The sequence below is a fragment of the Alligator sinensis genome, unplaced genomic scaffold, assembly GCF_000455745.1.
Source record: "Alligator sinensis unplaced genomic scaffold, ASM45574v1 scaffold442_1, whole genome shotgun sequence".
Lineage (NCBI taxonomy): Eukaryota > Metazoa > Chordata > Crocodylia > Alligatoridae > Alligator > Alligator sinensis.
In genome coordinates, this window is record NW_005841829.1 from 3949470 (window position 1) to 3963119 (window position 13650).

Consider the following 13650-nt stretch of genomic DNA (forward strand, 5'->3'; position numbering starts at 1 on the left):
GTGGATGTGTAATACGAGTAGTGATAGGGGTGGAGTGCCATTTCTTTTTTTTTAACATTTGTAAGCAGCATTGATGAGACTGGTACTGGGCAGTTTGTGTTGAAAAATTGGAAAGAGTACAGAGAAGAGCCACACAATTGATTTAAGGGTTGGAGAAAATGTCTCAAATGAGACTTCTGGAGCTTAAACCACTTGATTTGTGAGAGGTCATGGGGTTAGGCTATAAAACTACATCCGTATATGTATTGGGTACAGAAGACCTCTTCAAGTAAGTTGAAATGGGTATAATAAGAATCAATAACTGGATCCTGAAGCTGCACGAATTCAGATTAGAAATTGGACATGTCCTATATTTATTTTTAACCCATGAAGATTATGGAGGATTTCCATCCCCAGTCTCTTCCCTGTTTCTCCTGCTAGCTTTTTTCCCCCCTCTATCATTGTCTTTTTACTGGTTGCTAAGCAACCAGCTCAGCCTATGTGACCTGGACCAGGTAAGAGTGGGGTGGATTTTCCTTTCTATTCTAAGCAGAGACCTCATGGCTGGGGGGGGCAGGGCCGGTAGTCCCTTTCACTCCACCATGTAGTGATGATGCTTTTCAAATTGGTTGGCTAGCAGCCAACAACTGCTGGCCTTCATTGGGCCCCCAAAGGTGATGTCAAAAGGTCTGTATAAGTCAAGACTGCCCAGGAGGTGGGGCAGAGCAGCCATGATGAAGACACACTCAGGAGCTGAAACATCTGCAGCTCTACTCACTTCAGCATCTTGAGCGAGAAACTACTGAAACCTATCTAGATGTGTAGCTTGCTGTAAAGTAGATGTGTGATCAAAGGCTACCTAGCCACACTGTTTGCTCTAGGGTTATTCTGTAATACTTCTCTATTCTGCACCCTTCCCCAAGCCTTCCCTCTGTAGCCACTGAAGTTCTTCACTGTATCAAGTGTGGTGGACTTGTTGGGAGAGGCATGCCTTTGTGTCCCCTTGGTTTGGCTGAGTAAGGGAGGCTACCTTTTGTGGTTCAGGCTAAAGGAAGCACCCCAAGCTTTTGCAGTGGGTCAAGCACCCTCAAGGTCTACAAGGTCTATGTACCCCAGGGGGCACAGGGCTGAAGACTGACCAGATCCCTTGGGTTGTGGCAGCAGTGCCCCCAGGCTTGTGGGTGTGCTCCAGGAAGGGGATCAGCCAGACATCAGGCGACCTAGGGAGGCACTTGGAGCTTGGCAGGTGGATGGGTGCAGTGAAGTGGGTGGCTCAGCTCGGGAGCGCCCCCTACTGGCCCGTCACAAAGATAACTGACTGTTGGAAAAAGCTACAGGGGTGAGTGGTGGATTCTCCATTTTGATTTGATGCCATCATATCAAGATTGGGAATGCCTGTCTGGAAGTTATTTTAGCTGGACGCAGGATTAGGTTCTCTGCAGGGGAAATGGCTGAAATTCAATAGCCTATAATACTCGAGAGGTCCAAACACCTGAGCTGACCTTACATTATGCATCTATGAAAAATAAACCTATTTTTTGTCTTTTATCACTGAACACGTCATTGATGCTTTGTCATATTTTCTTTATGCCTTATGTTTCTGCTGCTCATAATACTGTCCCCTGTGCCCATGGCATTAAAATGTTCCTTATTACACCTGTCTTATCACTTTGAAACTTTTTTGGCTCCCCATGTGCCACTGTTGTACGGTGCTGTGTGCTATTGCTGCATCACTTTTTTTGTTGTTACACTACCACTGCATGAAACTGATTTTGCAGGCTGGAGGCAGAACATTTTGCAGGTCTGTGGGTCTTGGAAGTAACTTCAGATTTTATAGCTACATCTGTTGTCAAGTTTTACAAAAGACAAGATACTGCATTAAAATCGGAATACTCTCAGAAATACAATATGGGTAGCAGCCGTGACTTAGTTAAACAATCATACGCAGCTAACTTCAGGGGGTAATGCTACCTGCAATTAATTGACATAGTTTCATGTCAGAGTTAGAATGTAAGAGTTCATGTCCTTTTGAAATGGCTCTAAGTATACATGTGTCCATACCTAGAGAGAGCGAGATTGGTTTGTGAGATTGGCTTGTTTGGATTAAAATAGTTTGATAAATCCAGGAACAGGAAGTACAGAATGTGGATCTGTGTCCTGGAGATCAGCGACTCAGAAGAGCAGCAGTTGCTGGGCCAGAGGGACCCAGCTCAGCTCAGAAGTTCTTTATCAGATACGTCCATTAGTTGAGTGTCTGTGGTATCTTGTGGTATAGTAGCATATCTGCTGTAGATTTAGAAGTTAAAAAATAAAATAAAAAGGGAGGAGTAACAGATTAAGCAACCATGGAAACATTTCTGACTAAAGTTAGGTTGGAGGAAGGAAGGATACCTGTTTTTCTCAGGTCAAGGCTATTTTTTATCTCACCTTGCATCTGTCTAGGCAGATTTGAGGGTTGTCTACAAAAGAAGCCAGCATTCATGGTGTTAATGTGGATAAGATCTTGCTTAAGAAAACGTGTTGCATGGAGCACATTAACCTTAATCTATATTCTGAGGCATCAGATTCAGGGAAAATAAAAGCTGTTCCTAAAATCTGTTAATTTTTCTGTAAAATGGCTATGTTCAGAGATTTTTTTGGAATTAATCATTAAAATTAGTATTTGATAAAGCTTTGCCATTAAGCAAAGGATTGCTTTGGTTTGAGTACCAACTTTGTAGAGTTGCTTGCAACAGAACAGTAAGCTTAATAACTAATATTAAAGAAGTTTCCGAACACTTCTATTCCTTACTTTATAGATAGTGTAAATAAAGGTACATTCCAGTTTAAAAATATAATCCAGTTAATATTTCCCAATTCAGTCTGCAAAAACCTACCATGTCTTCAAATTCCTTCTTTATCTGTAACCTGTATTGTAACTTGTCAAATACTGTTTAGGCAGGTAGTTTAGGAATTCTCTTGTGTACTTTAAAATTAAAAACCAAAAGAAGGAATAGAACTATGTAATGGTACAGATGCTTAGTCTCCAGTAGCAACTTCCTTGGAGCACTTTAACCCTGGCTGTTCCAGGATTATTTTTCTCCTTGAGCAGCCATTTTTGCTCCAGGAGAAAAAAACCTGAACATCTGCTTTTGCTTTCTACTGGGAAAGCAGAATTTCTCCTGGTAGAAACTGACTGTCTGTACTTAGCCAACATTTATTATTGCAGGGAAGATGAAATAAGAGCTTTTTGAGGATGGATGAAGGGAGAATCCTAGAGGACTTCATTGTAGTCTGAGTATCTGTTTGATTAAAAGTGTGGTTTGTTACCACAACTTGTACCTCTTCTTGACAGTCTTGTTTTTAACATACCTTATTTACTTGAATCCAAGATGAGGGTATATCTCCCCTCCAAATCAGCAAGGAGGGGGGAAAAAAAGTCTTGTCTTGCATTAGAGTACTGGCTCAGGGCAGGCCAAGTACATGGGGTAGGGGAGCAAGGAGTGAGAATCTGGCCCCTCAGCCCCTACCACTAAGATTACCTTCAACTAGTTAGATTATATACATGGGAAATTGTAGCAAATCCATCATTTTCCGTGTATAGAATCTAATTACTGAGAGGGGGTCATCTTAAATTTGAAGTTGTTTTGGTTTCTGTAAATAGTACTTTTATCAGCCATGTTAATCATACAAGTCTAAGCATAATGTATAAAATTTCTTACTTTTTAAAATTGATTGAAATGTTATAACTTTGTATGTTTTCATAAAGTACAATATTTAGTATCATGCCTTATGCTTGTCCTTTGTTGTTTTACTGATTTGTGTAATCAGACTTACTACTGGTGTGTTTTTATAGCTGTTGCTATTTAAGTCGAAGATTAAACCAGCTATCCAGCCATGATCCATTATGGAAAAGACATTGCAAGAAATACTGGCTTATATCTGAGTAAGTATGGATAGTATTTTTATGAACAAAAATTTGATGCCAGAAAAATGTTTTAACTAGTTCAGCTGGGCGGCATCACTATTTCAGATGGTGATCTGTTGGTACAATATCACCAGAGTTGTTAGAGAAGCTTTATGCGACATGAGTTGAACAAAGCTGGTGTTATCATCAGATTGTACTTGTAGACAGTTATTTAATATTGTACTATTTCTTATGTACATGCTGGGTTCAGGCCCTCTAGTGCAGGAAGCTAGCTAAGTAATATTTACAGTGCCATAAATGTGTGGGGAGTCTTGGATTAAATGTTGTTTGCGTTCCAAAGAGTATACAAACTAACACCATTATTCTGCAAACTGCGCAGATGACACTTGGCTTCATCAGACTTTCAGGAATGGGACCTTAGTGTAGGCTGGGGGGTGGGTGCTTAGGTTGGATCTGGCCTGCCAATTGATTGTATCTGGCCTGTGTCTGCCCCTGTGGCACTCTGCATGGTGCTGAGCCCTGCCTGCTCTCACTCCATGTTTGCTGATGGAACTGTCCCAGCCTGTACATGCAGTACCGCTGTCACAGCAGTTACCTGGGTGCTGCTTGGCTTCCCCCACCTCCAGCTCCTCTCCCTCTCCTCTGACTCCTTTCCCTGCTGCACTGCTCCGGGTAGCATGTAGGGCTGGGAAGTGGCAGTGGTGCTGGGTGCCACATGCCCAGCTGGGCAGAGGGTAAGCTGCAGCCAGGCAGCTCCTGCCCCAGCGTGCAGGGCTCTAGCTTCAGCTGCTGGCCCCCTTTCACCCACTTGGTCACCCACAGGTGTCTACTTATCACACTACCTGTGGGTGCACCTGCCCTGTACCGCCCGGGCAAGCTTTGCTGCACATGCCTCCTGCCCCCCCCAACCTGCAGCTGGCTCCTGGGATCTAGTGGGCAGGCATCCCTCCTCACATGTACATTCCCCCACATACCCTTCCTCCACAATACACAAGAGTAAGACTTTATTTTGAGCTATTATGTAATTACCTCTATATATACTACTTAATTTTGTCCTGATTTGTGTTTTTTTATTTTTTGAAATAAAATTAAAATATATTATAGTAGATGTTTGATTTTTAGTATATGATTTGTTTTTTATCTATAATTTGTTAAAATTATATCTTCTGAAAGATTTTGTGTGTGTGGGTCTTGACAGCTCACCAAAACTCGTTAAGTGGCCTGCCAGCCAAAATAATTGCCCACCCCAGCATAGACAAAACTTGGCAAGTGATGGTGACCAACGAAGTGTGTGAGCAGGGAAATGGGAAGGCAAAGATCATTAAAATTATTGTTCACAAATATTTGACATCTCTATAAATACAGTGACTGCATATTTAAATTGCTTGGGCTTAATTGTATTCTATATATGTTCTTATTTAAAATAGGAATCGTTAAATACAAAAAGCAACCTTACTGTATTTGGAAAAATCACGTTTCTTAGAAGAGAGGTCTGTTCAAGTAGCACGTTATTGCATCTGAAAGCTGCAGTATTTGCAGTGTCTTGGATTGAATAGCTAATATGGTGGAAAATATACAAAGAGAGTGAATTCCATTGTCAGCTCTCTCTCTCTCGACTTCTACCGAGATGTCAATCTCAATCCTTATGAATGAGAACTGTCTGGTATCATTGCTCCTCAGCTGAGTGATCATTCAGGATGTCCAGGTTCTTTACAGCTCAGGATCTCCAGTTCCTTGAGGAGCTAGTCGTATACCTTGGTGGAAGGACCATGTAATTATACCTGAGTCTTGTGAATACCAGTGCTCACCATATGGTGGTCTGCTGTCAGTTCATATTCTTGTATAAAAAGGCCTAGAGGGAATACCTATTTTTAAATTTCCTTTCAGTGATTGTTTTGATCATCCTAAGTTTGTGAGGGGTTCATGTTTTTTAATGAGAATAAATACTACACACATTGTCAGTAACCAAGCCCATGTCCCTTTTCTCATAAAGATCTCAGAAAGGCTTTTCTTTTGTTATGCCCAAAAGAGTTAGTTAAAGTGCTAAACCTTACAAGTTCTATGTTGTGTTCTGTGTATATGCCCTTTCAGATTTAAATTCAGTGCTCGGTATTTGCATTTTTATTTTAAAACACGAGGTGTTTAGTGCTATTCAGCAAACAAAAATTGAATCCCACATCAGTTTCTAATGGACAATTCTTGTTGTATGTGGTACCTTTTGTTGTATGTGGTGCCTCGTCTGCAGAGGAACCTTCATTTCGTGACTTGGTTTCTGGTCCTAAATTTTACTTACAAAATGGTCCTGTTTTAAGAGCCCGCTGCACTTATCTGTGATCTGATCGAGTTTCCTTTAAATTCTCAGCTTTAAAGTGTCCTATCTCTTTTAAATAAATACTGTCTTAATTTTCCCTGGAAAAGATAACTGATCAATATGTCAAAAACTGGTAAATAAATACATGAATATATTGAATACTTGTCAGAAAGAATTGAACATATGTAGCTTAATGTGATTTTTAAAAAGTGTTTCTGGCTATATTTATTATAGCAGTGTTGATATTATTTGATGGAAACAAAAGATTTTTGTTGTTCATGTCTATTCAGGGAAGAGAGAACTCAGCGAAATCAGAGCTGGAAGGCTATCTTCAAAAGTTTCTACATTGACTTAGGAAGATATATTCAGTATTATGCTATGCTGAAAAAAGCCTGGGATGATCTAGAGAGATACCTAGGGCAGTGGTGTCCACGGATGATTGGTTCTTTGAAAGGTAGTGTGCAAATTCATTCTCTTTTTATTATAAATCCAAGGCAAACTTATAGAGTATGTTTTATACTCATTCCAGCTTTAAAGTACTTGATGTGAGCTGAAATACCAGCTTTTGATAAATGAAATCTCCCCCTCCACAATTATTCCTCTCGTTTGGATGTGTACTTATTCTGCCTTTTCTTACAGAGTTCACAAGCTTAAGCAAACATGAGTTCATGACATTTTCTGAAATTCTTCATATCATGGCCCAAGTGAGCCAAGTAGAAGGCAGGGTAGATTTGCACCATATAGACTTAACAAAGAAGATAAATAAATATACAGCACAAGCTTTCATGGGCTGAAGTTTACTTCATCATATGCTATGAAAGGACATGCACAAAGCAGTGTATAGGAAGGAGAGAAATTTTAATACAAAAGAAGACAAGGGAGGGGGAGAGGAGCGAGAAAATGAGGTTCAGATTTGAGTTCCCTTAACAGAAGTGGCCTTTTGCCAGCCCTGTCTTAAGTCAGTCTGGAAGCACAAGTGTTTCAGCAGTTCACAATGTTCTTGGCTGCAAGAGAGATGTTCTTAAGTGTTTGGGACCCAAAACATCCTAGGTGAAAACAAACATCTAAATTTATATAGGAAACTGTTGTTATTGGTGCAAATTCCAGAATATAATAAAAATTGTCCTTTCTCTGTGTCTTCCTCAGTTCTAAACTGATCACTGTCCTGCAGTGGTGTACACACTCATTGTGCCCAAAGGCTACGGCAGGGATTGGCAACCCCTGGCACACTTGCCAGATCATGTCATGCAGGGCCATTTTCCTTGGACGCCACAGCCACTCCAGGCTCTGGGTAGCTTCTGCCAGCCAGGAAGCTGAAAACAGCTGCATGGGGCTCCACAGCCCCAGCACCAGTTCTGTGGCTGTGGCAGCTGTGCATGCACCTCTGGGCACATGGCTGGGAAGGGACCTGGGGCAGCGCAACCCTGGCTCCTCCCCCACCGTCTGCCCAGAGGCATGTGTGCAACTGCTGTCAACATGGAGCAGGTGCCAGGGCTGCAGAGCCTGGCACAGCTGCTTTCAGCTGCCTGCTACTGCTGCCCAGAGCCTGGGCTGGCTGTGGAAGGCAGCTGGGAGGCTCTAAACAGCTGCACTGAGCTCTGGAGCCTCAGCACTGGCTCGATGGTGGTGGCAGTGGGTGCATGTGTGGCTCACAGTGCATGGCGGGAAAGGGGCTGGGGAAGCACAACTCTGGCTCCTCCTCTGCCGTCCTCCTGGAGGCACAGGCAGGCATGGTTACCATAGAACTGGTGTTGGGGCTATGGAGCTTGGCACAGCTGTTTGCAGCCTCCCAGCTGCCTGCTAAAGCTGCCCAGAACCTGATTCAGCTATGGCAGGCATCTGGGAGGCTTCAAACAACTGCACTGGGCTCTGGAGCCCCAGCATTGACTCCCTGGCAGCAGCAGGTGCACACACGGTTTGCAGCACATGGTGGGGAAGGTGTTGGGGCAGAGCAACCTTGGCTCCTTCCCTGCCATCCACCCGGAGGTATGTGTGCAGTCACCGCCAGCAATGAGGATCAGGCCCCTTGAAGCACCCCATCTCTAGCATGCCAAATTGAGGTATGGGTGGAGGTTGGGGTGATTTTTGGCACTCCAGCCAAAAACGCTGCTGACTCCTTGGCTATAGTATCTCTTTAGGGTGGAGATCAAAGGGCAATGAGCTGTGGCTGGTGTGTATTCAGCATTGCACTTCTGTGACTCTACCATTTCTTGTTTGGTCAGTGGCATATATGTCATGTTATAGTACGGTATTCCCTGACACCATACTTGGTTAATACAGACATAACTAAAGAAGGTGCCATTCTATTGAGTGATCCCTGGTTTCATGTGTATGTGTTAGTCCAGGAGCAGGCAATTATTTTGGGCAGAGGGCCACTTACTGAGTTTTGGCAAGCCATTGAGGGCTGCATGATAGGCATCCAGGGGCAGATAAAAATTAATTTTCTAAATTTTTAGGGGCCCCGCAGGCTGGATAGAATGGCCTGGCAGACTGCACTTTGCACACCCCTGTGTTAGTCCTTTTATGCTACAGAACAGTAGCCTGCTGTTGAGGTAATCGTCAGGTGGAAAACTTGCTATTTGCTTGAACAAGGTGGTTACAAACGTAGACTTTTTTTTTATTTAGAATGTGTGAAACCTTAGATTTTTGTTTTTGTTTGTCTGAATCTACAACCTAAATTTCTTGTGTTTATATATTTTGCAGATAGTGTGCAGGAGGAAGACCTAAATGCTGTGGAAGCACAAATAGGTTGCAAACTCCCTGATGATTATCGATGTTCATTTCGTATTCATAATGGACAAAAGCTAGTTGTTCCTGGGTAAGGAACTAAAACTATTTATCAGCTTCAGTGTTTTGTCCTAATGAGTGCTTGCAGAGGTACAAAAAACTCCACCACACACAGTGCTTTACTTTAAACTTGGTGCATCTCCATGCTGAGCCCCACACATGCTGTGAAGAGTCAACATATTACTTCAGGTTGGCTTGCCCGATGCCTGTAAAGATTGGGTGCTTCATTGGGGCTTTTTTGGCACTTTTATCTAATAGCAGATTGAATCAGCTTTAGCTAAGAGTGCCAAAGAGCCCCGCTGATGTGCCTGATCTTTACAGATGTTGCAGAGTCAGCTTGAAGTGCTGCTGTTTCCGATAAAGCGCTTTTTAAAAAAAGTCTGCAAGCAGCCTTACTTTCTTTATGGTGCTGTTTTTATTAGAGTTGGAAATAGATTGAGGGTTGAAATGTTTCCTAACAGCATTGAACATTTATTGGTGAATCTGGTCAGTATATTTTTTTGCTTCATTCTGCCTTTCAAAAAACAAGGTGCATGTTTTTTTTTCAAGGCAAAATGTGTGTGTGTAAAAAGAAAATACTGTATACATTTTGCGCTTTGCAAACAAAAAATGGCAATATTGTTATAGAGATGAAAGCATACTGAATTTATCTTTTTAAAAATAAGATATTCAGTTTTGCAAGTGACTTATCTTTCAGCCATAGTAATAATGTATCTTCAAGCCTCTGTATTTGGCTTGGTTGCCTAAACGTGATGTGAACTGACACAGGTACCAAAAATAGTCACAAATGGCAATTTAGAAAAAGATGGGGAAACTTGGATAGAATGGTGAGTGAGTGAGTGAAGTGGTGGATGCATGTAGTTGTATCATACTCTGAAATCCCACTGGATAAGGAGAGTAGTGCCTTCTTAGTATCCTTTCTTTCTTAATCGTAGACTACAACTCCAGTAAACCCATAGAGGGTTCTAAGCATAACTCACAAATCTGTTGGATCCTAGCTTAATATTACTACTTTCCAAGCTACGCTTTCAGTGACCACATTGAACGGCATGAGCATTTATTGGTGAATCTGGTTAGTATTACTATGTGCTGATGCACATTTTCAGATTCATCATGTGAGTCCTGTTCTGGTGACAGTACTTTAGAATAACTAGAACTTCATGCGGAGAGAGTTGGCTTTTTTTTTCCCTCTAATGATTGATGCTTCCTGTAACGCAAGCAAAAAGTGTAAGAAATCCACAGAGTTTTTGTTCCTAGTTTCAGTTTCCGCTATGTGGGATCCCTTGCTGTCAGTTATCCTGTATTAGAATTCGAATGAAAGACTTTTCCTTTGGTCCATCAAACATGTCTTTTACCAGTCCATCATAGATTTCATAGACATTAGGGCTGGAAGGGACCTCAGAAGATCATCGAGTCCAGCCCCCTGCCCTGGAGCAGGAGGTCAGTAGGGGTCATAGGATCCCAGCAAGATAACATCCAGATTTCTCTTGAAGGCGTTCAAAGTAGGTGCTTGAACCACCTCCGATGGTGGGCTATTCCAGACCTTGGGGGCTTGGACAGCAAAGAAGTTCTTCCTTATGTCCAGCCTGAACGGTCTTGGAGGAGTTTATGACCATTTGACCTTGTCATCCCTTGGGGCGCTCTGGTGAACAAATGTTCCCCCAGATCCTGGTGAAGCATCCCTTATAAACTTATAGGCAGCCGTCAGATCGCCCCTCAGTCTCCGCTTTTCCGGGCTGAAGAGTCCCATAGCTCACAGCCTCTCATGTTGGCCGAGCGTGGCCGGTCATGGGGTGTACGTGAGCCCCCTATGCATTGCCATTGCCTAGTAATTGTCTTCAGCTCAGGCCTCCCATCTAGTCTAAATCCTGCTAATTCTTTCTGCATAACATTGCTAAGATCTGGCCTTTCTTATCAGTTGTGCAACTAGATCTGTCATCCATGCTGTCCTCAAATTAGGTTCCTATACACGTGCAGGGGGGCTGCTCCAATGTGCTGTAAATGCAGTGCATTGAAGCAGACTCAGTTTAATAGAATCTGCTGGATTGTGGTAATTATCATATTCCAGCAGATTCCAACGTCATGTGTATCGGTGTCCCTGAGCTGAAAAATGGCGGCGGTGGTGCATTTTAACTAAAGCTCGTTCAGTGAGCTTTAGTTAAAGTGTCTCCGCTGCCTTTTTTCAGCATGAGGACACTGATACATGTGACGCTCCAGGTGTTTTTAATTAGCACAGTTTTTGGAGCTGCACTAATTTAAAGTACCCATCTCTCCCTCCTTCCCTGTTCCCCACCCCCACCCAGCATGTCGATAAATGGCTGTTATGTCTTAATCACTGTAGTGGTCTTTCTCAACATATGCAGTCTTGCTTTATTCATACATATTCGGGATGTTGTTGCAGTGATTGCTTTTCTAGCCCATTGCTTTGACCTTGACACCTCTCTTTTGGCATTCTTCCACTAGCTCATTCTCTACTGCATCAAGTATAAGCTGCTTGTCTTCACTTTATCCATGTCTGTTTATCATTTATATCTCTTGCCTTCAATTAACTAGTGATGCTAACTTCTATTGCCCACTTGTTAGATTTTCAGACATGTGCCTTCATAATTTCTCCTATGCTTCATAGGATTTTTTTTAAAGAAGCTCCCTCTACACATCTGTAAAGACGCTTAATTATTTTTAACACTGTCCTTTGCTATAATGACTACACCCCCCATGGTATTGGTTAGATTGGTGATATGCTGATACCACTTTCTGTTGTGCTGATCAGTATTGTCTTATTTGTTCTTGTGCATCCTTGTCTGTCTGTATTCTGGTCCCTGAGTAGGGTGCACATGCACTCTCTCTCCTCTCTTTCCTAGTATGAATGACATAGGCCTCCCCCACTCCTACTTGACACAGAAAATGAACAGGGCAATATTACCCTGTTAAATCACTTGGTATATAGATAGATGTAACAATTGTGTTGGTATCAAATGGTGGTGATATAAGCTGTAACTGTTACATCTTGCATGCTTCTGTAGGGATCTAAGTGTAGCAAAACAAGTTTATGCAGAGTAAAAAATAGTGATTTAGCAAATTTATGTTGCTATAGGATTCTGCAGAGATGCACTTGGATCAAAACAGTAGATGTGTGTTTTGGAGGAGCACTCTCCCTCCTAGTTCAAAGCAGTTAAAAGGGGGCTTTTCTATACCCTTACTCTTTTTCTTTAAAATATTAAATTATTTCAGGCAAAAGATTCTACCTGATTCTGTAGGAAATCCTATATCTAGACTTTACTGGCTGTAAGTATTGGGACTAGAAGTATAGGTAGATCAGTGATTCTCAAGCAGGGTGCTGCAAGATCCTTTGAAGACTGCCATGAAGCTTGAGAAGATAAGCAGGTAAGCACAGGCTTAGGCTTGTCTCTGGAAGGCAGTAAGCACTGTAATATGTATGTTCAGTTTTCAAATAGTGTCACTCAGTTCACAAGTTTTGGAGGGATGCCACACATCCAAAAAAGGTTGTGAACCACTTAAAATTCATAATTATTCAAGTAGAGTAAAAAAACCCAAACTAATATTTGCTACGAACTAAGTATTCTTTGTTTCTGTGTCTCTCTTTTTTGTTCTTTCTATTGGGTGCTAAGGTTGATGGGAAGTATGGCACTGTCCAATCACTATCGTTCTGAGGATTTGTTGGATATCGACACAGCAGCTGGGGGTTTTCAGCAGCGGCTAGGTCTGAAACAATGCCTTCCTCTAACCTTTTGCATTCACACTGGCCTGAGTCAATATATGGCACTGGAGAGTGTGGAGGGTCGTAATAAACACGAGATCTTCTACCAATGTCCAGTAAGAAAGAAAAATGTTTTTATATTTGTACATGTACTTCTTAATAAAACTGACATTGCTCCTTTGTATTCCATAAAGTTCTGAAATATAAAAGATATGCATAACTTAGTGTTTTTATACCCAGAGAGAATATCATGGAGAAAATTACTTAACCCAAGGATGTCTCAAGGACAGGCACATAGATTACCCAAGAAGAATGCTTAACACACAGTGTAGCAGTGTTAGTGTGAAATATAGTTAATGATTATAGTGACGTGTAAACAAATTTCACATAACGGACTAAAGGTATCCCTGTGGTAATTCATTTAACTTGATGGTTCAATGCCAGGTATGAATTTGTCCCAGTTTAGTATCAAGACACTTTTTTGGCGTCAGTGTGTAATACTTGCTCTCCATTGAAAGAACACAGCATCAGTCCTCCATAATTGAGGTTTTAAAAAACTGACAAAAATTGAATCATATTGAATGCTCCAAATTCTCTTCAAGGTGTTAAAGTCATGGGTATTATAGAAAGCCCTCAAATCAGAGTCCAGCTGTTGTAATTTTGCATTGGCTTAATTCTGTTGATTTCCATGGATTTACTTCTATTTGCTTTGGCATCAGAGGAGAACCAGGCCCTGAGTTTCCAAACAGCATAGCTTACTCCAGGAATTACAGTATAAAGTAGGGCTGTGCAAAACAGCACCATTTCGTTTTGACTTTTGTTTTGCCATTTCAATGAGACAGTGTTTTGTTTTGAGTTTCATTTAGTTTCGAAAGCACTGTTCCATTTCATTTCATCTAAGCGTCAAAACAGCTGTTTCAGTGTTTCGCCCATAGACTTTAATGGGGA

At 41.8% G+C, this 13650-nt stretch overlaps 1 protein-coding gene across 1 annotated transcript in view; it reads left to right on the plus strand.

Moving 5' to 3' along the window:
- The window catches only part of FBXO3 (F-box protein 3), a 30890-nt gene that overhangs the window by 3191 nt on the left and 14049 nt on the right, over positions 1 to 13650 (plus strand). The window contains exons 2-5 of the mRNA XM_006014668.3: positions 3815 to 3904; positions 6488 to 6651; positions 8901 to 9015; positions 12614 to 12818. Of these exons, the coding sequence (XP_006014730.1) occupies positions 3815 to 3904; positions 6488 to 6651; positions 8901 to 9015; positions 12614 to 12818 (574 nt within the window). The remainder of the gene's footprint in view (positions 1 to 3814; positions 3905 to 6487; positions 6652 to 8900; positions 9016 to 12613; positions 12819 to 13650) is intronic.